Source organism: Dermacentor variabilis, chromosome 1, assembly GCF_050947875.1.
Source record: "Dermacentor variabilis isolate Ectoservices chromosome 1, ASM5094787v1, whole genome shotgun sequence".
NCBI lineage: Eukaryota > Metazoa > Arthropoda > Arachnida > Ixodida > Ixodidae > Dermacentor > Dermacentor variabilis.
Window position 1 is genome coordinate 141882589 of NC_134568.1, and position 22359 is coordinate 141904947.

General features: G+C 43.1%; 1 protein-coding gene across 1 annotated transcript in view; it reads right to left on the bottom strand.

Moving 5' to 3' along the window:
• The window catches only part of LOC142585581 (uncharacterized), a 37819-nt gene extending 25982 nt beyond the window's left edge, over positions 1–11837 (bottom strand). Inside the window, exons 1-3 of the mRNA XM_075696454.1 lie at positions 11619–11837; positions 7963–8163; positions 6716–6802 (exon numbers count right to left, since the gene is read on the bottom strand). Of these exons, the coding sequence (XP_075552569.1) occupies positions 6716–6802; positions 7963–8163; positions 11619–11652 (322 nt within the window). The 5' untranslated portion in view covers positions 11653–11837. The remainder of the gene's footprint in view (positions 1–6715; positions 6803–7962; positions 8164–11618) is intronic.
• Between the last annotated feature and the right edge of the window lie 10522 nt (positions 11838–22359).

Consider the following 22359-nt stretch of genomic DNA (forward strand, 5'->3'; position numbering starts at 1 on the left):
GCTCTTTTTCCACCCATCTCCACGCGGCTCTCTTCTGTCGCCCTTCCACCCCTCCGAACACAAATGGGCTGCGCCCATAGCCCTGCGCCGCCCCACCTTTTGAAACATAAATGGACTGCGCCAACTGCGCCGCAAGCACATTGCTCGCATGTTGCTCGCTGGCTCCTCATTCAGTGCAGTTCTGCGAACAACTTAACTGCTCGTGTTCGTTTTTGTTGGTTGTGTCGAAGTCGTTCCTGGCCACGCGGTTTCTCAACTTCGCTTTTAACACGCGATTGTATGTTCCCAGCTCCATGCAGTGCAATAGTATTTGACTCACACATTACTTAGTTTTCTTACTATGTTCAAAAAGTGTTTCAGGGCCCCTTTCATGTTTCACAGAGGGAGGCACAAGATTTTTTTATGAGTACATTACTGTATACAGGGTCCATTATGAAAGTAATGCACATTCTCTAAGAAAAATAGATTTATTGACCGGACCTGTACAAATGGTTAAAATTTTTCAACATACCCTCCCTCTGCATCAATACACTTTGTGGGGTTCTCCTCCCGTACTCTTGGGACAAAGGAACGACAACACAGTAGTGCAAACAATCACAAGAGCATTTATTGCACCTTTCATAGATCAATGCCAGCTAGCCGAGTTGCTATCCACAAAACATGCCGATGGGTGCGCGACAAATCTAGAAGTCCGACTCACCGCGACCGGATAGCGAGCGAATATGTTTGCCCCATGCTGGATCCTAACGCCTGGTTGTTCGCGTGTACGGTCACGCGGACGGTGGCGCGTTCCAAGGCGGCCACACGAGACGGTCTTGCAGAAGCATGGATCGGCGCACGCGCAGCACGGCACGTTTGTGCTGCATGCTGTCCCGATCCCAAGAGAGCAAGCGCCTTGTCTTTCGGCGCCCAAGTAACCCCGCCTGTCGGCGGCGCTAGCAGCGCAACACTCGCGCCATCTCTCGTACTGCGCCTCAACCACTCCGACCGCCGCGGGCGCCAGGCCACGCGGCGAAGCCGGATTACAGGAGACGCGCTATGCAGGAAAAACATATCAGGGGACATGCGAGAGTCGCGCATCCCCACATCCCCCCAACCTTAAATCACTACATATTCCGGCGAAACATGTCACACAGTCTAACATCAACGCATGCTTCGCGAACAAGGTAGTACATGCAACAGCGGCCGCGCTGAGGTAATGTCCACACGCTGTCCATAGCATGCGAGCCGACATTGTCCTTGGGTACACCGCTGGCGTCCGCCGGTCACAGCAGCAGCTTTGCAGACTCGACGGCACGATTCCAGGCCAGGACTCCAGAAACGGCGACGCAGTAGTTGGAACGAGCAAGCGTCGCTCGCGCCGACACGCCCTGCTGGCAAGAGCCGCCGTAGCTGTCGGTGACTGCCGGCTCTTTTGTCCGCAGCCAAGGACTGTGAGCTGGATACAGGAGGCCGCCGAAGTCGCTGCGCCGAACTGGCCACAGCATCACCATCGCCCGGGGTGGCTCGATCGTAGTCCGGGGCAGCAGCGCAGACGATGCTCAGGTGACAGCAAGCCAGGGGTGACTCCAATCACGCTGCGTACACTCAACACACTCGGCAAACACTAAAGTAGTGCAATGGAGAGGAATTCTGCATGCGCATCGCCCACGTGGTACAATGTTCAACTCGGCTAGCAAAAGATCAGGCAGCTACTCAGTTGCTAAGTTCACGTGAACGAAGCTCGCTTCCTTGAGTCGAACGAGTAATTTCAATTCGTGCGAGGCTAACTAGAATGAGGCAAGCAAAGTGCAACACCTCAACGCCACAATCCACCAGGCTGTGTCCCTCCACATGCGACAGGCAGCTTCGTAAAGCCTTAGGCCTAAAGCGTCGCTACCCTGACAACAACCGGCATCCAAAAAGCAACACCCAAAATGGGCGCAAAACAGGCAGCCGCGAGGAGACGTCAGCTCTGTTAGGTGGTCCTACTCCGCTCGGTGCACACAGCATCCGAGTTGACGGCGCCCACCGTCCCAGACGGTGTCGGAGCGCCCGGTGCTAGGCCGCAATACCAGTCAACCCGTAGCGGCACCCATGGCCCGCGGCCACCCGGCTCCCAGAGCCGCGACTTCATCAGAGTCAAAGAGATAGAAGAAGCTATTTACATAAGAAATTCGGACCACCCACGAGGCTCCCGCACTCACTCACTTCAGGCTTGCCAATTCTCCGCGGGCGCTAAGTCTCGCTCTCCCGGGATGCAGACCACGTGGCTCTCGTACCGACGAATGTCATTAAAGAAAAACACTTGCGAAAAGGCTTAGCATGTTGACATGTTCAAACACACTACAGCCACCGTCGCCTCGCTCAAGAAAACACGCTGCCAACGCTAGCGATCAAAATCTACGCTAGCCCTATGCTTCGGTTCAAACAAACGTCTTGAACGAAGCAAAACTGTTAAATTTATCGTCCGATGCCCCAAGAGGTCCACGTTGGGCAGCCAGATGTGTGGTTCGCCCCACGTTGGGTGCCAGATGTGGGGGGTCTCTCACCCGTACTCTTGGGACAAAGGAACGACAATGCAGTAGTGCAAACAATCACAAGAGCATTTATTGCACCTTTCATAGATCAATGCCTGCTAGCCGAGTTGCTATCCACAAAACATGCCGATGGGTGCGCGACAAATCTAGAAGTCCGACTCACCGCGACCGGATAGCGAGCGGATATGTTCGCCCCATGCTGGGGCCCAACGCCTGGTCGTTCGCGCGTACGGTCACGCGAACGGTGGCGCGTTCGAAGGCAGGCCACGCGAGGCGGTCTCGCAGAAGCATAGATCGGTGCGCGCGCGGGACGTCCGCGCTGTTCGCCGATCCGCCGGGAAAGAGAGATAGCTTTCTCCTTTTCGCTCCCAAGTAACCCTGTCGGAGGCGGCGTTAGCAGCGCAACACTTGCGCCATTTCTCGTACGGCGCCTCAACCAGACCGACTGCCGCGGGCATCACGCAGGCCACGCGGCGAAGCCGGATTGCAGGAAAAGGGAGCTATGCGGGAAAAACATATCAGGGGATGCGCGACCCTCGCGCATCCCCTGTTACGGTCTCCCACGGTCTCCCAATGCTTTCCTTTCAGTGCTCTCTTCAGTTGGCGAAACAAAAAAAAGTCGCACGGAGCCAAGTCGGGACTGTAAGGGGATGGGGGACCACCCGGATGTAGCTCAGGGCCAGGAAGTTGGTAACAATGAAGGACGTGTGGCTGGGGGCACTGTCAAGGTGGAGCTTGACCGTGTCTTTGATGTCAGATCTCACATGTGCAACCCGGCATTTCAATCTCTTGAGCACCTCCAGGTAAAAGGCTGAGTTGACAGTTTCTCCCTCTGGTACAAACTCAAAATGGACGATTCCGCGGGCGTCAAAGAAGACAATGAGCATTGTTTTGATGCGAGACTTACTCATTCACGCTTTCTTGGGACGGGGGGATGATTTTGTGTGCCACTCGCTGCTCTGCCTTTTCGATTCTGGGTCGTATTTGAACATCCAGGATTCATCTCCGGTTACGACAGAGTTAAGAAAGTCTGGCTCATTTTGAATCAAATCCAACAATTCTTGACAACGCAAAACTTGAAGTTCTTTCTGATATTCTGTCAACACTTTTGGCACAAGCTTCGTGCAGACCTTGCGCATTTGCAGATCCTCGGTCATTATCCCAAGTACCACAAATGTGGACATGTGTAGGGTGTCACCAATTTGCTGGATGCTCAATCGACGGTCGGAACACAAAACTTCGCACACACGATCCATGTTTTCGTCGGTTCTGGTAGTTGTTGGGCGTCCAGAACGGGGTTCGTCGGCGACCTCCTCCCGGCCCTTCTTGAACACCCTATGCCACCCCCCAGACTGTGACCTTGAAATGCAGTCGTCCCTGAAGGCCTCTTGAAGCATTTGGAATGTTTTGGTTGCATTATTTCCAAGCTCCACGCAAAACTTGATAGCGTATCACTGTTCAAGCGAATGCTCCATCGCGCCGTGTTATCCGCTCACACTGCTCGGAGTAAACTAGCGAGCGGCTGCGTTGGCAGGGCAAGACACTCCCCACATTTTCTGACCGGTTTTACCGCGCTGCCATGGATAGCCACGTCATAATAAAATCATGCACATTACTTTCATAATAAACCCTGTACGACCACGTATACAGTAAACCTTCGTTAACTCGAACTCTGACATCTCTCAATATCGCTTAAGTCGAATTTTCTTTCCTGCCGTGGTCACAACCCATGTGTTTTTCACCTCTTATCTCGAAATGTTTTTATGGCAGTCTTTGGATATATCGAAATCTTGACTTCGAAAACGGCTCGGAAAAGGCAACAGGGCAGCATCGCTTGCACTCGGTTTTTACCAAGGAGGTTAAAGAAAAACTGCTGGAGTGGAAGTCGCCTATACCGGTCTATGAGCTCGGGTGAAGCGCAAGGCGGGGGGCAAGAACCAGCCTGCCAAGAGCTTCGCAGCGCTATTCACTGACTTTTCCAGTAGTATTTAATTGCTTAACGATTTTTAAAGTTCTAATGCAACACTGTGGGCTATGAGGCGAGCCATATTGGAGGCCTCCCAATCGCAGATATCTGAGTACTGGGCCATTTTTCCATTTCATCGGCGTCAATATGCAGCTGCCGCAAAGTAGAAAAAAAATCACACAATAATTAGCATTTATTCACCTTCTTTAATTCAGTGTAGAAATTCATTAATCATGAAAGCTGTCACAACAAAAAGCAATTAAAAACTGAAAATGTAGCATGAGAAGTTAAATTAAATTATGGGGTTTTACACGCTAAAACCACTTTCTGATTATGAGGCACGCCGTAGTGGAGGACTCCGGAAATTTCGACCACCTGGGGTTCTTTACTGTGCAGCTAAATCTAAGTACACAGGTGTTTTCGCATTTTGCCCCCATCGAAATACGGCCACCGTGGCTGGGATTCGATCCCGCGACCTCGTGCTCAGCAGCCCAACACCATAGCCAATGAGCAACCACGGCGGGTTAGCATGAGAAGTAGCAGTACATGCAACACAAATAAATATTCATTATAATCTTCATTTTCATCACGTGTTGCCAATGATTTAGCATCCTCATTGCATGGAGGGTCTCTGAACATTAGTGGTGGCCTTTTAGCCTGAAATATAAAATTTTCCTTTATTCTTGAGCAGGGCAATGGTAATCTGCGAAATGGGAAGGATAATGCTAACATGTCACCTGCTTGTACGTTAACTTTCCTAAAAACACCCGAGCGCACTAGCACATTTTGGGATCCGCGCAGCACGCCGCATGACAAGATACGACGACTCGAAACACATTAGCTGCGGCGACTGGCGTGCTCTTGCCCCCCACAAGAAGGCGATGCAGTGGCTTCACTTGAAGGGCATTCTATCCACTCCAGCAGTATTTGGCCTCCTTGGTTTTTAACCGGCAGCAGCTCGCTAGCCGAGCCAGACATTGCGCCGTGCTCTTCCACCTATCTTTCCCCCTTGTTTCTATCCATCGCTACTCACGCGATCTTCCTGTTTGTTTTTTTTTTCTATAATTTAGGACGCTATCAGTGATGCATTAATGGGGTCACAACATATTGGTAGTGACCTTGGGCAAGATGATCGGCACTTTTGAGCAGGTGTGATCAGCTCAAGCATTGCACCCAAAAGAAGACGGCATGCGAGCCCACAGTGTTTCAGCAAGATCATGGCTTGATAAGGACGCTGGCTATGCTCCCACGATGGTGAAGCATTAAGTGCTGTATCACTTGTGGGCGTCCGCTAACGGCGTGACAATTGCGCTGTTACGCACTTTCGGTTTTCGAAGTCAAACTGTTCGGAATTCATTACGATACAGAAAGCAGCACTGTCAGCTTTTTCGGTGCCTGAAAACTGTTATGCTTGGATGATAGGCTTCAAATATTGTATCAGAATCAATCGTATTGACTGCGCCAAGCACGCTGCCTTGGCCCAGTGCCATGGTAACGCCGTAGCCCGTAGTCGCCGATGTCTCTGATGGCGATGCATGCAAACGTGACCGAAAATATTACTAGTGGTATTTTGGAAAGTCTCCCTGTGCCCCACGCGTGGCCAGAGGGCTTCAATTTTTGTGATATCGCTTGTCTCGAAACTCCATTTATCTTGAAATTTTATCCGGTTTTGACAGCTTCGAGTTAATAGGCATTTACTACAGTTTTGTTCCAGAGCATATATCTATTACATAGTGCATAACTTAAACTGAAATTTCAGTTTGAATTATGCACTACGTAATAAATATGCTCTGGAACAAAATTGCAGTAAACCCCCGTTAACTCGAAGCAGTTAAAACCAGATAAGATTTCAAGGCCAATTGTAGAAGGTTAACAGCATGACTCATAACATGCAGACGTCACACGGACTGCTGTGAATGCACATTAGCTACTAATTGAGCTATAGTGGTGGCTGTCCTTTTGTCAACATTCATAAGTCTTAATCCCCGTGAATACATAAGCTAGCCTTTAGAGCATAAGCATTGCAATGCATCACTCCTTGCCAAGGCAGCAATAATTTTGGTTCAAAAGATCTTTGCGTCCTCTTCATGTTGTCAGAGCTGTTTTCAGAGCTTACTTTCACAGCTTTTAGAGGAAGCAGAATTGTGCTATACATGTGGAACTCGACATCAAGCAAAAGAACATTCAGTTCACAGCTCTCCACAAGTGCATGGCTTTTTCACACACTTACCGTAGGCTTTATCGTTACTTGTTTTTCTTGAACAGCAGTGCCACACCACCACTACAGCCAGGATGATCACAATGAGTCCCACAGCACCTGTCACCGAATAGGCCAGCACAAGAAAAAACAAAACAAAAAGCTTAAAATCAACGACATATTGACCACATTACCTGGATTCAGTGAACATAAAGTGCCTTACCCATCTTTGCAGTTTTCACCTGTTCATGAGAGCAAAAGTAGATTTAAAGAAAGCCTGCACTTCTGTCAGTGGCAAAGTAAATAAAGCTTGCTGGAATAACCATTCGCATTCATACAGAACAAATAATTTCAAATAATCAGCACCCAATGCACTAATACATCTAAAATCCAGTTCGCATTCATTTTGTTTTGTTTTCACTGGATGTATCAAACACTTTTTCATTAACGTCATCATATCTTGTTATTAGGGGACGAATCAATATACTTCCAACACTAAGAAGGCCAGATTCTTTGAAGTATACAATGACTTCCATGCTAAACTAGAAGTAGCTGCGTGCTGCTGCCGTGTAAACTTGTAACATACTATTATGCATACTTTTTTAAGTTACATAATAGATTTAGGTGCACGTTAAGGAAACCCAGGTGGTCCAAGTTTCCGGAGTCCCTTACTATGGTGTGCCTCATAATCAAATCGTGGTTTTGGCACGTAAAACCTCATAATGTAATGCAATGTTAAATTACATAAGTTATTATTCATACAGTGCATAATACACAAACCAAAAGCAACACAGAATAAATGTTACTGGCTGGTGTGGTTGCTTATCAACAAATGCCACATGCCATTTAACATGTCACCAGCTACCATTTAAAAAGAAAAAAAAAATACTCAAATGGATACTTAAGTAACGCAGTGTCTGAGCAGAGAATCGCTTCTTGAAAGCCAGTGAGTACATTGTAACCTCTATTATGAATTGTTAAAATTACGAGAAATGGCTCTCGGCTAGCAAGCTGCCAGTCATTATTTAGAGATAATGTTCATTTCAATAACCATCACAGTAAAATGAGGCCAGAGTAAGCTGGAAGTAATCAGTTTGGTAAAGAACAGCCTACATACACTGGAAATATGGTGCTGTCGATAACCCACTGTGCTTTCTGCACTTAAATGAATACATAGTTGCTGTGGAGATGTCAGCAGGCTCTAGATTTTGCGCACCCCCATGCAAGTACTACATCATGTAGTCTTCAAATAAAAAGAAAGGAAGCAATAGAAAGCTCACCCATAGCAGCTCCAATTAGGATGGGCAGGTCCCTGGAGTGGCCAGTGACAAAAGAGTCTAGGAACGAGCCACTCTGCTGCTGCGTACCTTGCTGGGCCACAGATCGGTTCTCCTTGTCCATGTATGCCAGCATGGTGACACTTTGCTGCAAGATGATGGGTTGCCGCTTCCCCTCTCCTTTCAACAATGGGCCATCCCATTCTGTTCACATAAAGAACAAGAAGTGCTCCTTAGAAGCAGTGTCAATGACAGAATACCTGGAAAGTTATTTCGCACAGTGCCAGTCTTATAAAGCACATGGTCTGAACTTAAGACTGCACGATTCAAATGCATGGATTATTACATAAAAGGGAGCGATATAAAGGGTGTGCAACAGTTATTTAAACCTTTGCTGCTTTAACTTTGGAACTTTGAGCACAGTAATTACTCCAGGACCTCCCTTTGGCAAGCAACATAGACAGGGTGTCTCAATTATTATGCACCAAAATTTAGAAATATGCAAACAGCATGTTGCTGGACAGAACAAAGGTAATATTGTTTTCCGTTGCTTGGAGATAATCAGATTATTTTTCAATTCTGCTAATTACATAATTCATTTAATTGGTTAATCAGCATCTCAGATATTCGATGAAATGTGTCAATGAAAATTATAGAGCAACATGAAAAACTCCTGATACAGCTTTCTGTTGCTCAATACGTGCTACATAAAAGTGTTTTTCTGAATGTGAAAGAAGTCCATAATTGCATGCAAAATTGTCGTGCGACTGGCCACTCGAGGCACCTTGCGTGTATCACCCTGAACACACACACACACACGTCTTTTCCCACATAGGTTGCTGCGCAGCATAATGTGGAACTGAAGTTATATGTAAGCATGGAGGCCCTTTTGGTGGTGATAAAGCAACAGCAACTTGTGAAATTTATTAAACTTCTTTTGCTTGTTTCAAGACAGGCAATTATTTAACAAATATGCAAAGCTTCATGTGAGCCTTTATACATCTTTCAATTAACTTTATGTAGACTTTTATGTACATCAAACTTTGGGTTAAAGTTTGAGGAATAAGGCTAATTAACTTCTTAACTTTTTTTATTTATTATTTTATTTATACAATACTGCAGGCCTCATTGAGGCCCAGGCAGGAGGGGCATACAAAATACAGAATAATTGCATTTGCAGACGTAAGAACAAAAGGACCAAATTAGTGTGCACAATAGCAATGGAGTCCACCAGCTGCGAGAACCAAATGGGTAAAAAGAACACTCGGTCTTGTAACCAAACAATTCCAAAAACAAAAGTGAAGAGTAAATGTACAAATGAACCGCCAGTACAATTTTAAGCAATGAGAAGGAAAAAAAATGAAATCAGTAGTTCAAACGGTCAATGGAATCAGTACTCTTTAGTAGCGACTGAGGTAAATTATTCCAATCGGTTATAGTGCGTGGGAAAAAAGAATATTTAAAAATGTTAGTTCTGGCATTATAGGGAGTTAGAGAGTCAGCATGACGATGACGTGTTCGGCGTGCTGCCATTGGCGTTACATAAGGCTCAGGAGTGAGGGCGAGGAGATTATTTTTAAGAAGAAAAAGAAATTTCAGCCGTTGTATTTTTCTTCGTATTTCTAATGTCTGAATGCCATGTTGTCTCATTATTGCTGTCGGGGAATCAGTCATACGGTATTTCGAAAAAATAAATCTGATTGCTTTACGCTGTACTCTTTCTAGTGCACCAATGTTCGTTTTTGTGTAAGGGTCCCACACTATGCAGGCATACTCCAGTTTTGGCCTTATTATTGATGTGTAGGCTAAAAGTTTAGTTTCAGCGGGAGCTTGTTTTAGTTTATGACATAGAAGACAGAGTTTACGAAAGGCTGAGTCACATACGTTAGAAATGTGAATGTTCCAGTGCAGGTTATGAGTTATTGTGACGCCAAGATATTTGTATTCCCTAACCTCGGTTAATGGTTCAGATCCGAGAGCGTAAGGAAAAGATAGGCTATTTATTTTTTTAGTTATCTTCATGTAAACTGTTTTGTTAGCATTTACCTCCATGTTCCAACGATTGCACCAAGAAAGGAGGTTTTGAAGATTATTGTTCAGGGTTATCTGATCATCGCAACCGGTTACCTCACTGAACAGAACACAATCGTCAGCGAACAGTTTTATTTGAACTGGTGCTGTGACAACGCTGGCAATGTCATTAATATAAATTAAGAATAATAAAGGCCCTAAAACACTACCCTGAGGGACGCCTGAGGTAACTGGAAGTTCATGGGAATGGTAAGTATCGATACTAACAAACTGTTTTCGGTTAGTGAGGTATGCTGAAACCCAATTAACAATGAAACAAGGAATGTTAATTAATCGAAGTTTTTCAATTAACTTGGAGTGTGAAACAAGGTCAAATGCTTTCCTGAAATCTAAAAATATTACATCTACCTGGCTGGATTTGTCTAGAATATTCGCAAAATAATGAATAACCGATGTTAATTGGGTGACAGTAGAAAAACCTTTTCGAAAACCATGTTGCTCAGGTGAGAGTACACTGTTATCACTTAAGAATTTAGTAATGTAGTTAGCTATGATGTGTTCTAGCATCTTACAGCATGATGACGTTAGCGATATTGGGCGATGGTTACTTATCAGCGTTAGGGCCCCTTTTCTCGGTACAGGTACTACGCGTGCAGTTAGCCAGTCAATAGGAAGAGTTGCTGTGGATAATGAAGCACGAAAAATGATCACAAGAAACTTGGACACCAAAGCAGACATCAAAGTTTCTTGCCTGAGAAAAGCCAACAAAGGTACAAACTATATGTTGAAAATAATATTAATAAAAAGAAGAAAGCTGCAATGAACTTGTTTAGCAGAGACGCACGCCCCCTAAAATTTTCTGTCTGGAAAGTTTGGGGAAAGCAAATCAATCAAAACTATTTCGTACATATGCGTCACGCAGCGTTTCGTATAAAGTTGTTGAAGCCCATGTTTCAACTTTTAAACTCCATTTCTTACCTTTTTAACAGTGTTATGTCCACAATAAACACTAGAAATGTTTTCACTATAATGTTTGTTGTTTCGCTACCAGGTAAGGCCTGCCATGGACGAAACAATTTACATAAACACGAATTCAGCGTTTGACATGACTCCCTGCCTTGCAGAGGAGGGACACCTACTCATCGCCTTCATATAATAAAAATTCGTTCGTTCATACTATCCGGTACACATATGACCAAAACAGTCCCATTTCCTTCCGAGTGTTCCACAACGAAAAAAGAGAAAGAAATGCTGAAGGATTGGACAGGTAGCGAAATGATACGGAGTGAGCGTCTCACAGCGGAGAGGATTTACGAAACGCTGAAGTAATTATCACATTTTAAATCAAAATGTAAAGCAGGTAAACACCTGCTTTACCAGTTACAGGCACCAAACGCTCAGAGTTGATGCCTTTAAAAGAATAAGCAGCGGAGGAAACAGCATGATCAAAACAAACGCTAAAACGCCCACTTACCGTCGGATAAGAATTATCGCACCTTAAAGATAACACGTTGTTACAGTGTTTCGTGCGCAAAAGAGAGAAACAGGCTAACGCTACGTTCATAGAATTACAAAATAACAACTCACTAAACTAGCGTCAGCATAAATAAGCAACACAATAAACTTACTCGATTGGGTTTCTGTGACCTCCTTGACAGCCATGCCGATCAGATCTACGCATCTAACGCTGTCTGCGCATTATAGGTTCTCTACTAAAGTTTAGACATTGTAGAATCATTATGAAAGCGATTCCCCAAACGTGCTACTTATTTTACGTTAACTACGTTGATCCAAAGCCATCGTCGTCGTAAATCACGGTGCACTAAACTAATGCAGCCGATCGCCAATACAACGCTGGATTGGATCGACTGCAAATGTAAAAGTACTGTGATATACTGTGATCAAGAAAAGAACATAAAAAACCTTAAAAGAACAATATTTTAATATGCTCCGACTATAACAGGTACTACAAATGTTTTTAATCTATCTTTATGTGAAAAGAACGCTATGCAGTTTCAGTTCTGGTTTTGCGTCAAGCGATGTTTTTGTTAGTTACACGTCACCTCGCCCTATTAAACATAGAGTTTCCTGTAGGAAACTCTATGCTATTAAAGTCATTACGACGGCAAAATTATGGGGAGAAGTAAGGGAAGGGGGGGGCAGGGTAGATTTAACAAACCTGGTCAATTGTTGTACGCTTGCAGCTTTGTCTTGAATGGCTAAGCTTCTTTTTTTCGCAAATAAAACGCATTTTGGTCCGCTCCGCCGTCAGCAAGAAAATAATATATGATTACTTAATATTGCGCTCGGGTTCCGTCCCATTTTTTTTATCACCACCAACTAGCTCAAAATTAGACCTGTTAAGAAAACAAGTCTATCTCGGAAAGTAGGCTCATCTTTCTCAAGGCCAGAAGGGGAAGGGGGTAGAGGGAGCACCCTGTGTTGACGCAAAACAAAATTCTGTATCACTCAGGGAATTTTGCAAAGGAACGCGCGGAAAACCTGGAAAACTCAGGAAATTTGGAAACCCTGAAATGTCTAAACCAAGGCAGCAAGCTAACCTTGGGAATGCTAGGGGAGCTGCCATGCCCTTCATAAGTGCAACAATCAATCGAATGTTGAAGTGTCTTTTCAATGTCCCGCCAATTTCCACTGTTTTCATTCTAAATCTGCAAATGCATCTCCAGTCATTTACCAGACGATGCGCATTTTCGCCAAAAGACAAAGCCGATTAATGCTATAGTTCTTTGTAGGTCGCCGAAGCAAAATAGCATTTGATTCAATCAGTATTGAAGCAAGCTTCCAATCACTCTCATCACGAAATAGTTCAGTCGTTCACCTTGAGCAAAGTAGTTATTAGCTGGTATAATATCAAGATTTGTTTATCATCTACCGCTGATGATTGCTGATCCTGGTGATAACGTGGCTAGAAATTATGCTGTTGCGACCACTCACAAAGCTTGAAAAGGTAAATAATTAGTGCATTGTTTCAGACATCATTTCCCCAGAGTCTGAGTCTTTATTCCAGAAATGCATACATAGGTACATGGCTGACAAGGGGGAAAAAGCCGCTAATTCAAGGCTTCGCAGTGCTCCCTTCCCCCATATTACATCGGTGCAGCAGTACGCACAAGAACAGACAGCACAGGGCAAATCTATTTGCAAGGAAGAGTCAAAAACAAAGAACATGCGGTGCAGCATAAAATGAATCATACAAGAAATACAATAACCTCATTGTAGACATTTAATACGAATAAGAGCGAAATAGTGGCAGGGCAATGCACAAAATAAAAAATTAAGGAAATATGTCTAAAAGAGATTTATAAGAAATTTCACGGATTTTATTCAAATTTATTCAAAAGAACCTTACAGGCCCTATGGCGGGGCATAGAGTAAGGGGGGCATATTAAACAGTAAAATGTATAAAAAGTACAAATTTCCAACAGGAACAGTGCTATAAAAAGATAATCGTGTTACACAATATTGAAGGCACTAGGAATACAAAGCAATATCTGAAGGCACACGAACACTTGTTACTGTTAATAGAGCAAAGGAATACCGTTTATGAAAATGATATACAACATGGCAAAAGTGCACGATAACATACACTAGATTGGTCACTCGTGAACGGTATTAAATGGGAAAAGCATGAGTAACTGAGAGCGGAACGTGTCGGGATTAGATATGGAGGCTATGTTATCAGGGACGTCATTCCAGAGACGGATGGCACGTGGTAGTGCCGATGAATTAAATGCATTGGTTTTCCCGTATATGCGCATGAAACTGAACTGATTATGTAATCTGTGTGAAAAAGAGTGGGGTATTTGTAGTTGCAACCGGGTTCGTTTATTAGTGTAAATATATTTGTGGGATAAGCACAGAAGAGCGATGTTGCGGTGGATATCTAATGGGGGCAACAGTAGGTCTAGTTTAATTTGTGTGATGCTCGAGTTTATACTGTAGTTACGGGATATGAACCGGGCTGCTCTGTTCTTTATCATTTCTGTCATATTTATTAGGTAATTTTGATGAGGGGACCAAATTGGGGAGGCGAATTCTAACTGTGGCAAAATTAATGTTTGGAAAGCGAGTTTTTGAATGTTTGGCGGGGCATTTCGCAAATTGCATCGTAGATAGCCAAGAGAATGTGATGCTTTGGCGCATGTAGAAGTGATGTGTGGGGCCCATGAAAGATTCTCTGTAAGAACAACACCAAGGTACTTATATGATGAAGTGTGGGAAAGCATAGTGTTATTAAGATGATATGAATATTTAGAATTTACACATTTTCGGCTGAAGCACATCACCTCACACTTTGTAAAGTTTAGTGTCATGAGCCATTTGTTACACCAGTTAGCGATAAGGTTAAGATCTGCTTGAAGTTTCAAGTGATCGTCAGTCGTTTGAATAGGACGGTAGATTATGCAGTCATCGGCAAAAAGGCGCATGCAGGAAGTAATCTGGGTGGGTAAGTCGTTAATGTAGGTTAAGAAGAGTAAGGGGCCGAGGACGCTGCCTTGTGGCACACCAGAGCTAACAGAAGGCGGGGAAGAGAAATTGTTAACAACAGTAAACTGTTCTCGAAAAGAAAGAAAATTACGAATCCAGGATAATATTAAAGAGTCAGTTAAAGAGGTATAAGGTAAGTCAAATCAGATTAGTAAAGAAGGCAAATTGTATTTTCGAGTTTGAAAATCGTAGTTCATATGTGGGTGAGACACAGACCAGTATTCATGGTGTCGTGTAGGGTAGTAGGGAATGTGGATGTTAGAAACTTCGGACAAAAATGACATGCCGTGTTCCATATGTGATTTGTGTAGCTGTAAAAGACGGTAATTGTACATGTTGGATAAGCGCATGATGCGATAGCTGGTAAACAGTAGTTCTGAATGTCTTCTGTAAGGCACGGCAGCAATTGCTCTAAGCGCATTCTTCTGTATAACTGAGAGCTTCATGATTTTTTGTCTTTGTACTGCCCCATACCAAAATCCAGTATTTGAATTGCAATTCAAATAATGCGTGGTACCAGCTCACGCTTTGCTTTTACAAGTAATAAATACTGAAACTTTCTCATAATTCCAACCACATGGGCAAGCTTACCTTGTGGATGCTCAGTGTGAGCATCCCAAAACATAAATTTGTTGAAATGTACTCCCAGCATTTTGACTGTGTTTGCAATTTCTATCGCATTTCCTCCTAAGAGTAACGCTTACAGAAAGAGCTTTATTTTTAGTTCTGAAAAATGTGTCTTTAGTTTTGTTGAAGTTTATAAGGAGATAATTTTTATAAGCCAGGAGTGTAACTTATCGAAGAGATGTCCCCCTCTCCCAGTTGTAAGCAACTACTTTTCTCAATTGCATATCTTATCCATTTTTTATTTCACTTTTTCTGTATTGTGTTTGGCAGGCCATTATAGTTTAAAACACTCAAAATTGATTAGTGACATCAGCATTGCTGCTGAAAAATGACATCACCTGTGGGCTGCTTATTATGAACAAAAGCATCTGGGGAACAGAAATTACAAATACAACATTCTCTCGTCTCTTGCTTTCAGAATAAAGCGAGGCTGACTGTCAAATGTATCGTCTCTTTCTATTTGCTCACTCTGGCACTAAATATTGCACACACATGTCCAACGTTGTGCTTCCGTGAGCAGAGATGTCTTGAAGACTAGGAAGCTTGAAGGTTGTGTTCATTACTAAAGCTCTGGAAAATTGCTACTCCATTTTGAAAGGTATAAATGCTGGCCATTTAATGTACGCTAATGTATGAAGGAAAATTTTCACTAATTTATGAAGTCTGCATGATTGACAATTGAATATAATTTATGTGTTGTTTCATATAATAGGTGCAATAAATCTTGGAAATTAAGGGAGAGGTGATAAACCATGGGCTCTCAATTATTTAACTCCTACCAAAATATACAAAGCAAGATGTTCATGCAGCAGTGCTAATCAATGTTGCATTTAATTCAATACCTGAAACTGCAGAATATGCTAAATTCCACGATAAAGTCACAAAGAAAGCAGCAAGTTGAATTGTTAGTAAGGCATAAAAGATAAATATAAAGGAGCATTGCATTTTTAAGTTATTTTATATTCACTCTACAATATGTGTGCTAAAAAATATGAGGGAGTGGCAAGAGAAACAAGAGGGGAGGGGCAGGTTGAGCACCGGGTGCCGAGAAGCCAAGTGATGCCACTGGGTGTGCATATAGTTATAATTTCTCTTTAGATACTTTCTGGTCAGAATTTGTCTTGCTGTGCAAAGAAGGCTATGTCCTTTTAATACAGGTTGCACACTGTGTTCTAAGAGGCTAGGCAATTTTCATGTTTGACTATTTTCAACAGGCACTGTTTATGGCTGCCAATGTCTTGTGGACTTGTATATGTTGACCAAATTGGTCATTGTGTTAATGCATAGTTAAGGAACTACTTATCATCCTTGAATGCTTTTGGGACAACTGACAGCACGTAAGAGGAAATGTGGATGCATCTAAACAGAGAGATACTGATTTTGTTTAGTCACCACAACCAGAACACTATGGAAATAATGGAGGCCTTATATTAAAAGCAAAAAGGACAACTACACTAACAAGCCACCAGCTGCATTTATTGGAAAATAATTGTGGTTTATACAAGAGCACACTTTTCATTAGCTTGGATTCCTCTCGAGATATTTTTGTTTACTAGTTTTTTTCCTTCAGTTCTGTGACTCTTTACAAGGCATCCTCCACACATAAAAACAAAACAAAAGAAAACATGGGCTACTTTTAGAAGCATGATGGACCCCACAAGCACCGAAATGTTAATGAACACCACCCTCCAACATATAAGCAGTAAGTTCGAAGGAACAGACATGGGACTTGTAGAACACCTCAAGAAGACTTATCTTAACACAGAACAGACATCACATATGGATGCCACGTCAAGGACATACAAGGGCATCAAAAACAACAAACTCGAAAGCCCCATAATGGTGGCAGAGGTTTATGCAGCGGCACAGTCATTCAGAAAGAACACCACCCCAGGGAGTGATCGAATCACGAACGCTATAATTCGCAACTTAAAACACGACACATTAGCTCAACTAACAGACTTTCTTAATGACAACGCATGGAACCCTGGTACAGTGCCACAGGAATGGAAGGAAGCTAACATTAATCTCATACTGAAACCAGGAAAGCCCAAAAACATCCAAAATATATGACCTGTATTACTCACTTCGTGCATAGGAAAACTTTTCAAGAAGGTAGTCCAAATGCACGCATATTGAAGATTGGGGGTTCTTTCCACACTCCATGTTCGGCTTTCGACCACGCATTTCAGCGCAAAACATCTTCCTACTCTGAAAAGAGAAGGCACTCAACCCACCAAACGAAGGCGAGAATAGTATAATCCTAGCACAAGACATCAAAAAGCTTTCGATATCATCTCCCATCTCACTATTCGCAAGGAACTTGAGAAAACTGGATGCGGAGAACAGACATACAATTACATCAGATCTTTCTTATCAAACAAAACGGCAATAATAGGTATAGGGTCAACGAGATCCACACACATCACACTAACCAACCAAGGAACTCCACAAGGCGCCATCCTATCCCCACTCCTCTTCAACATAGGAATGCAAAAATTGGCACCAGCTCTCAGGGAAGACCAAGACCTGGGGCTCACCATATATGCAGATGACATCATGCTATGAGCAACCAGAAGATCATACGGGGAAAAACAGGTTACACTGCAGAAGGCGATTTAGAAAGTGGAACGCAATTTTCGAGAGGAAGGCATGGAATGTGCACTGGAAAAATCAGCATTGAAACAAGTGAAAGCTAAATACTCTTGAACTGAGCACCCGGACACAAGCTTATTATTGTACGTACAGCCAATTCGTAAGATAGAAAAACTTGGAATACTAGGCACAAGGATACAAGACAATGGGAGGGTGTCACACACGCTAGAAACATTAAAACAAACCACAACGAATGTGGCACATACAATTCACAGGGTCACAAAACAGGTGACGCTGATTTAGTTGCCAGCATCTTTGCCTTGAGAAAATACAAAGTGTGAATAGCACTCCACAGCTGCACATCTGCCAGTGAAGCAACCTTTGTCCTGAGGGACTTCCAGGCACAATAACACAGAGATCTCGTGTTTAGTCAACACCATTTAATCTATTGCATCAGTACATTTGGTATGTTCGTAACATTTGAAGCAGGCCCTACCCATACTTTTTCAAAGAGACAGACACTGAAAGAGTTTTTTTATAGGTGATCTGGAAGGGTGCACACATGTTTGGGAGCTTGTACTCGCAAGTAATTCATAAAAGTGAGAAATTTCCAAGCACTCGACTGTAACACCTAGCGAAAAAGGAAACTCGTACCGGTTTCTCTAAAGAAGAATGCTTCATAGTTGAAGAAAAATACATTCTGGCCCTGGGTTTGAACTTAAAACCAATGCTTTTAAGGAGCAGTCGCTCTACCATCTGAGCTAACCAGGGGGCAAGCAAATTACAGAGCAAGACTGAATTAAATGACAACTTGAAGTACGGGCACATACAATACGGCAAACCAGTTCTGCAGAAGGCCGCAAGGCAACAGAAGGTTCAAAGGGAAAATTGTTAACCACCTCAATGGAATAGAAACAAAGCAGGCGCTTATGAAGCTGCAGGACAGCCTTCGCTCTGCAGCGGACATAAGACAGGCTGATGATAACGATGATGTTGACAACAGCATTACACATCAGGTATCTTACCTTGTTCAAAGAGGCCCTGAAACACATTTCTAACTAATCATAGAATGAGACCATTATTAAATTGTGTCACCTCATGAATCTCTTGCCGCAAAAGTTTTTCAAACCCTTCAAGCACAAGTGAAGTTAGATATGGTTATCGGATCGATGAGTGGCTTGCTCTATCCTTTCATTTCATGCTAACATGCTAGACCCTACATAGGGGAGACAGCAAGGTAGTGCGAGAGAGCAGTGCCATGGCAGTGCTCCACCCTGACGTTGAACGTTGCGGTGGTGAGAGGGCTCATGGCGGCTGTGCGGTATCTATGCTGCGCTTTTCGTCTCGAATGCCACATGCAGAAGATACACAACATGCAACTGTTGTGTGTAGATCGGCTGTGCAAAGATGAACTGGTTTTTGTCTTTTTGAGATTGCAGACACATATACTTTTCAATTAACTCAAATAAGAAATAATTATATTACTGAGAATGTTCTCACGATTATGGAATCGGCTAATAGCTGTTGGTGGGAGTGTGGGTGCAGCTGCTTGCAATGACAATGCACGACGACATTGCAGGAGTGAGAGCAAGAGATTTTTTGCTATTCTTGACACGAGATTGCAACTTTTACATGCAGTGCAATAATATTTTGCTCACATGTTCTCAGGAGCCTCATTACCAGGTCGACAATGTTTTCTTATTTTGTTCAAAAAGCGTTTCGGGGACCCTTTAAGAAGTGTTTCAGTACCCCTATAAGTCATAGGCTTTTATGCAGACTTGCACATGTTACAGAAAAAAAAGTAACCGATTACAATTAGCTCACACAACAATGTAATTGATTACAGTTATCAATTACTGCCCAATGAAAGTAACTGAGGAATTACTCAAAAGTAACCAATTATTTGGAGGCTACTATCCTCTGAATTTTAATAACATTGCTAAGATACCATATTCAGAACAAGCTGGCCTGGCACACTTAATATGTCCTCTGAAGCCCTTTATACATTGCTTATCTTTACTAACAATAATTTTCAAAAAATTTCAGCAGTCACATTCCATAGTTTTTGTCATTAAGACATCAGCAGTGACACTGAAAACTTGCTCTATGTGTGCTCTGGGAAGTAATGTGGTGTACTAACATATGAACATCTTGCACACAAGATTGTCATTACTCAGCATCCGGGTCCTCTGTGGAGTGCACTGCTTTACTGTGGCTTTTTTTCCCCCTCAGATCTAAAAAAAAACTAAATACATGGGGGTTTGGCAGGCATTCCCAAATCATGAACAGCAGGTTGCCGTTATCCCTCAAGAGAAAAGTATATAATAGCTGTGTCTTACCAGTACTCACCTACGGGGCGGAAACCTGGAGGCTTACGAAAAGGATTCTACTTAAATTGAGGACGACGCAACGAGCTATGGAAAGAAGAATGATAGGTGTAACGTTAAGGGATAAGAAAAGAGCAGATTGGGTGAGGGAACAAACGCGAGTTAATGACATCTTAGTTGAAATCAAGAAAAAGAAATGGGCATGGGCAGGACATGTAATGAGGAGGGAAGATAACCGATGGTCATTAAGGGTTACGGACTGGATCCCAAGGGAAGGGAAGCGTAGCAGGGGGCGGCAGAAAGTTAGGTGGGCGGATGAGATTAAGAAGTTTGCAGGGACGGCATGGCCACAATTAGTACATGACCGGGGTTGTTGGAGAAATATGGGAGAGGCCTTTGCCCTGCAGTGGGCGTAACCAGGCTGATGATGATGATGATGACATGGGGGTTAGCCCGCACCACCTTTCGGTATAACGGGCATAAAGCCAAATCTAAAATGAATGGGGGCTACAATAGTGGTCCAGATCTATTTTAGGAGAAAACCAATAAAGAAGAAAGAAAATGGAGGCCAAGCCTGGAGGATGTCGGAGTATGCAAGGACAGATATACAGTAAGTGTGATGAAATTGAAAAACCAGGGCGTGGTATGTGATGTCACGGACCTTGTAAAGTTGCTAGGACATGAATACGCTCCCAGTTGGGCCAATGAAAACTTGCAAAAATTGTCCATAGGTGACATAATGACATTAACGTCCCAAGTCGCTGTCGCTATTGAGACATACCAGCACCAGTTTAATTCAGTGGCCAACATCTGGTGGAGCATTAACATGAAAAAAATATTTTTGCCCCAGGGTCTGCCTGTCTGAACTGGCTGCTGGGTGGCACGATCTCGGATGTTCTACTGCAGTACCCCCAAGTACAAGTCCCCAAAACTGTGTCAACTGCTACAGCTTGTGCCGTCAATAATGTAATAAATTAGATGTAAAAGGTTGCTGAAAAAAAGAAATTGAATTACAGTGAGTGCTACAGAGTAAAAAATGTAATCATTAAATTACATTACCAAAATGTTTATTAGATTACAAGAATTAATTCGTACATGGAATTTGCTGTGTACTAGTCTGCTTATATGGGAATGACAATGTGTCATGAGTGAGTGAGTGAGTGAGTGAGTGAGTGAGTGAGTAAGAAAACTTTATTTCGAATCAGAACGATTCCCATCTGGTGAGGTAGTGGGCTGTGGGACCCGTCTAGGTTACGGCCAAGAGTTCTTGCCTCTTTGCAGCTTCCTTGACCCTCTGGACTGCCCAGAGTTGGTCTTCCAGGTTTGACAATGTGTCATACAAATTAGAATATTTATGTTAGGCTATAAAAGATGCCTTATACTATCTGCTGCTGGGCCCCCTAGTCATCTCTTGCGATTCACAGTACAGTTGTATGAGAGAACTACAGGTATCAAATGGACATAACCTTCAATTTGTACTTGGCCATGAAATTTAAGCTTTGCTGTCGAAAAGTGCAAAACAAAAGACCACTGTTGTGCTGCATGCCCAACTGCCTTATACAATAGCCAGTGATACAAAGGAACTATAGCGTAGTTACGATCTGTGAAGCAAGGCAAGCTTGCACTCAGTGGAGCATTCAGCTGTCCCGAACAGTGCTGCATCATACGCTGCCACTCACTAGTTTTATTCAGCCAGCGAAGCATGTAACAATTCAAGGCAATCCAGAGCTACAACATAAGCACAATGTATACCTCATTGATTTAAGATAGGATTCATGACTTATGCATGGCTCTTCCACCCTAAAAGCTGTGTTGCAAAACTAGTTGTAAAAGCTTTCTTAATATTGTATTTTACAAGGTTAGAAAGAAACTGCACATATAAATACAGCTGCACATATATATACAGAGCCTATACCTGTAATAGTTTTCTGGAAAAAAAGATGAAGAAGGGGGGAGAAGGTTAACATTAAATTCAAAGCACATTAAACACGTTTGAAACTAACCTTAGCAGTAGCTTGAATAAAATTCTTGCATGGTGCTGTGGAAAGACACTTAACACTGATAAAAGCATACTTTGCATGACGTGTCAGAAATCAGTGCTACTGTATACATATTACTTACATTCATCACCTCTTCATAGAGAAAGCAGCTGCAAATATCCAGAGAAAAGGTGCTAGATTAATACTCAACAAATTTTCAACATCTAATTTGCCCAGCTAAATAAGGACAATTCAGGACGTCCAACTATTCAAGCTTAGAATAAAGGAAGATCCAGAAAGTTTATAATACTCGTGAGATTGTTGATGTGTCC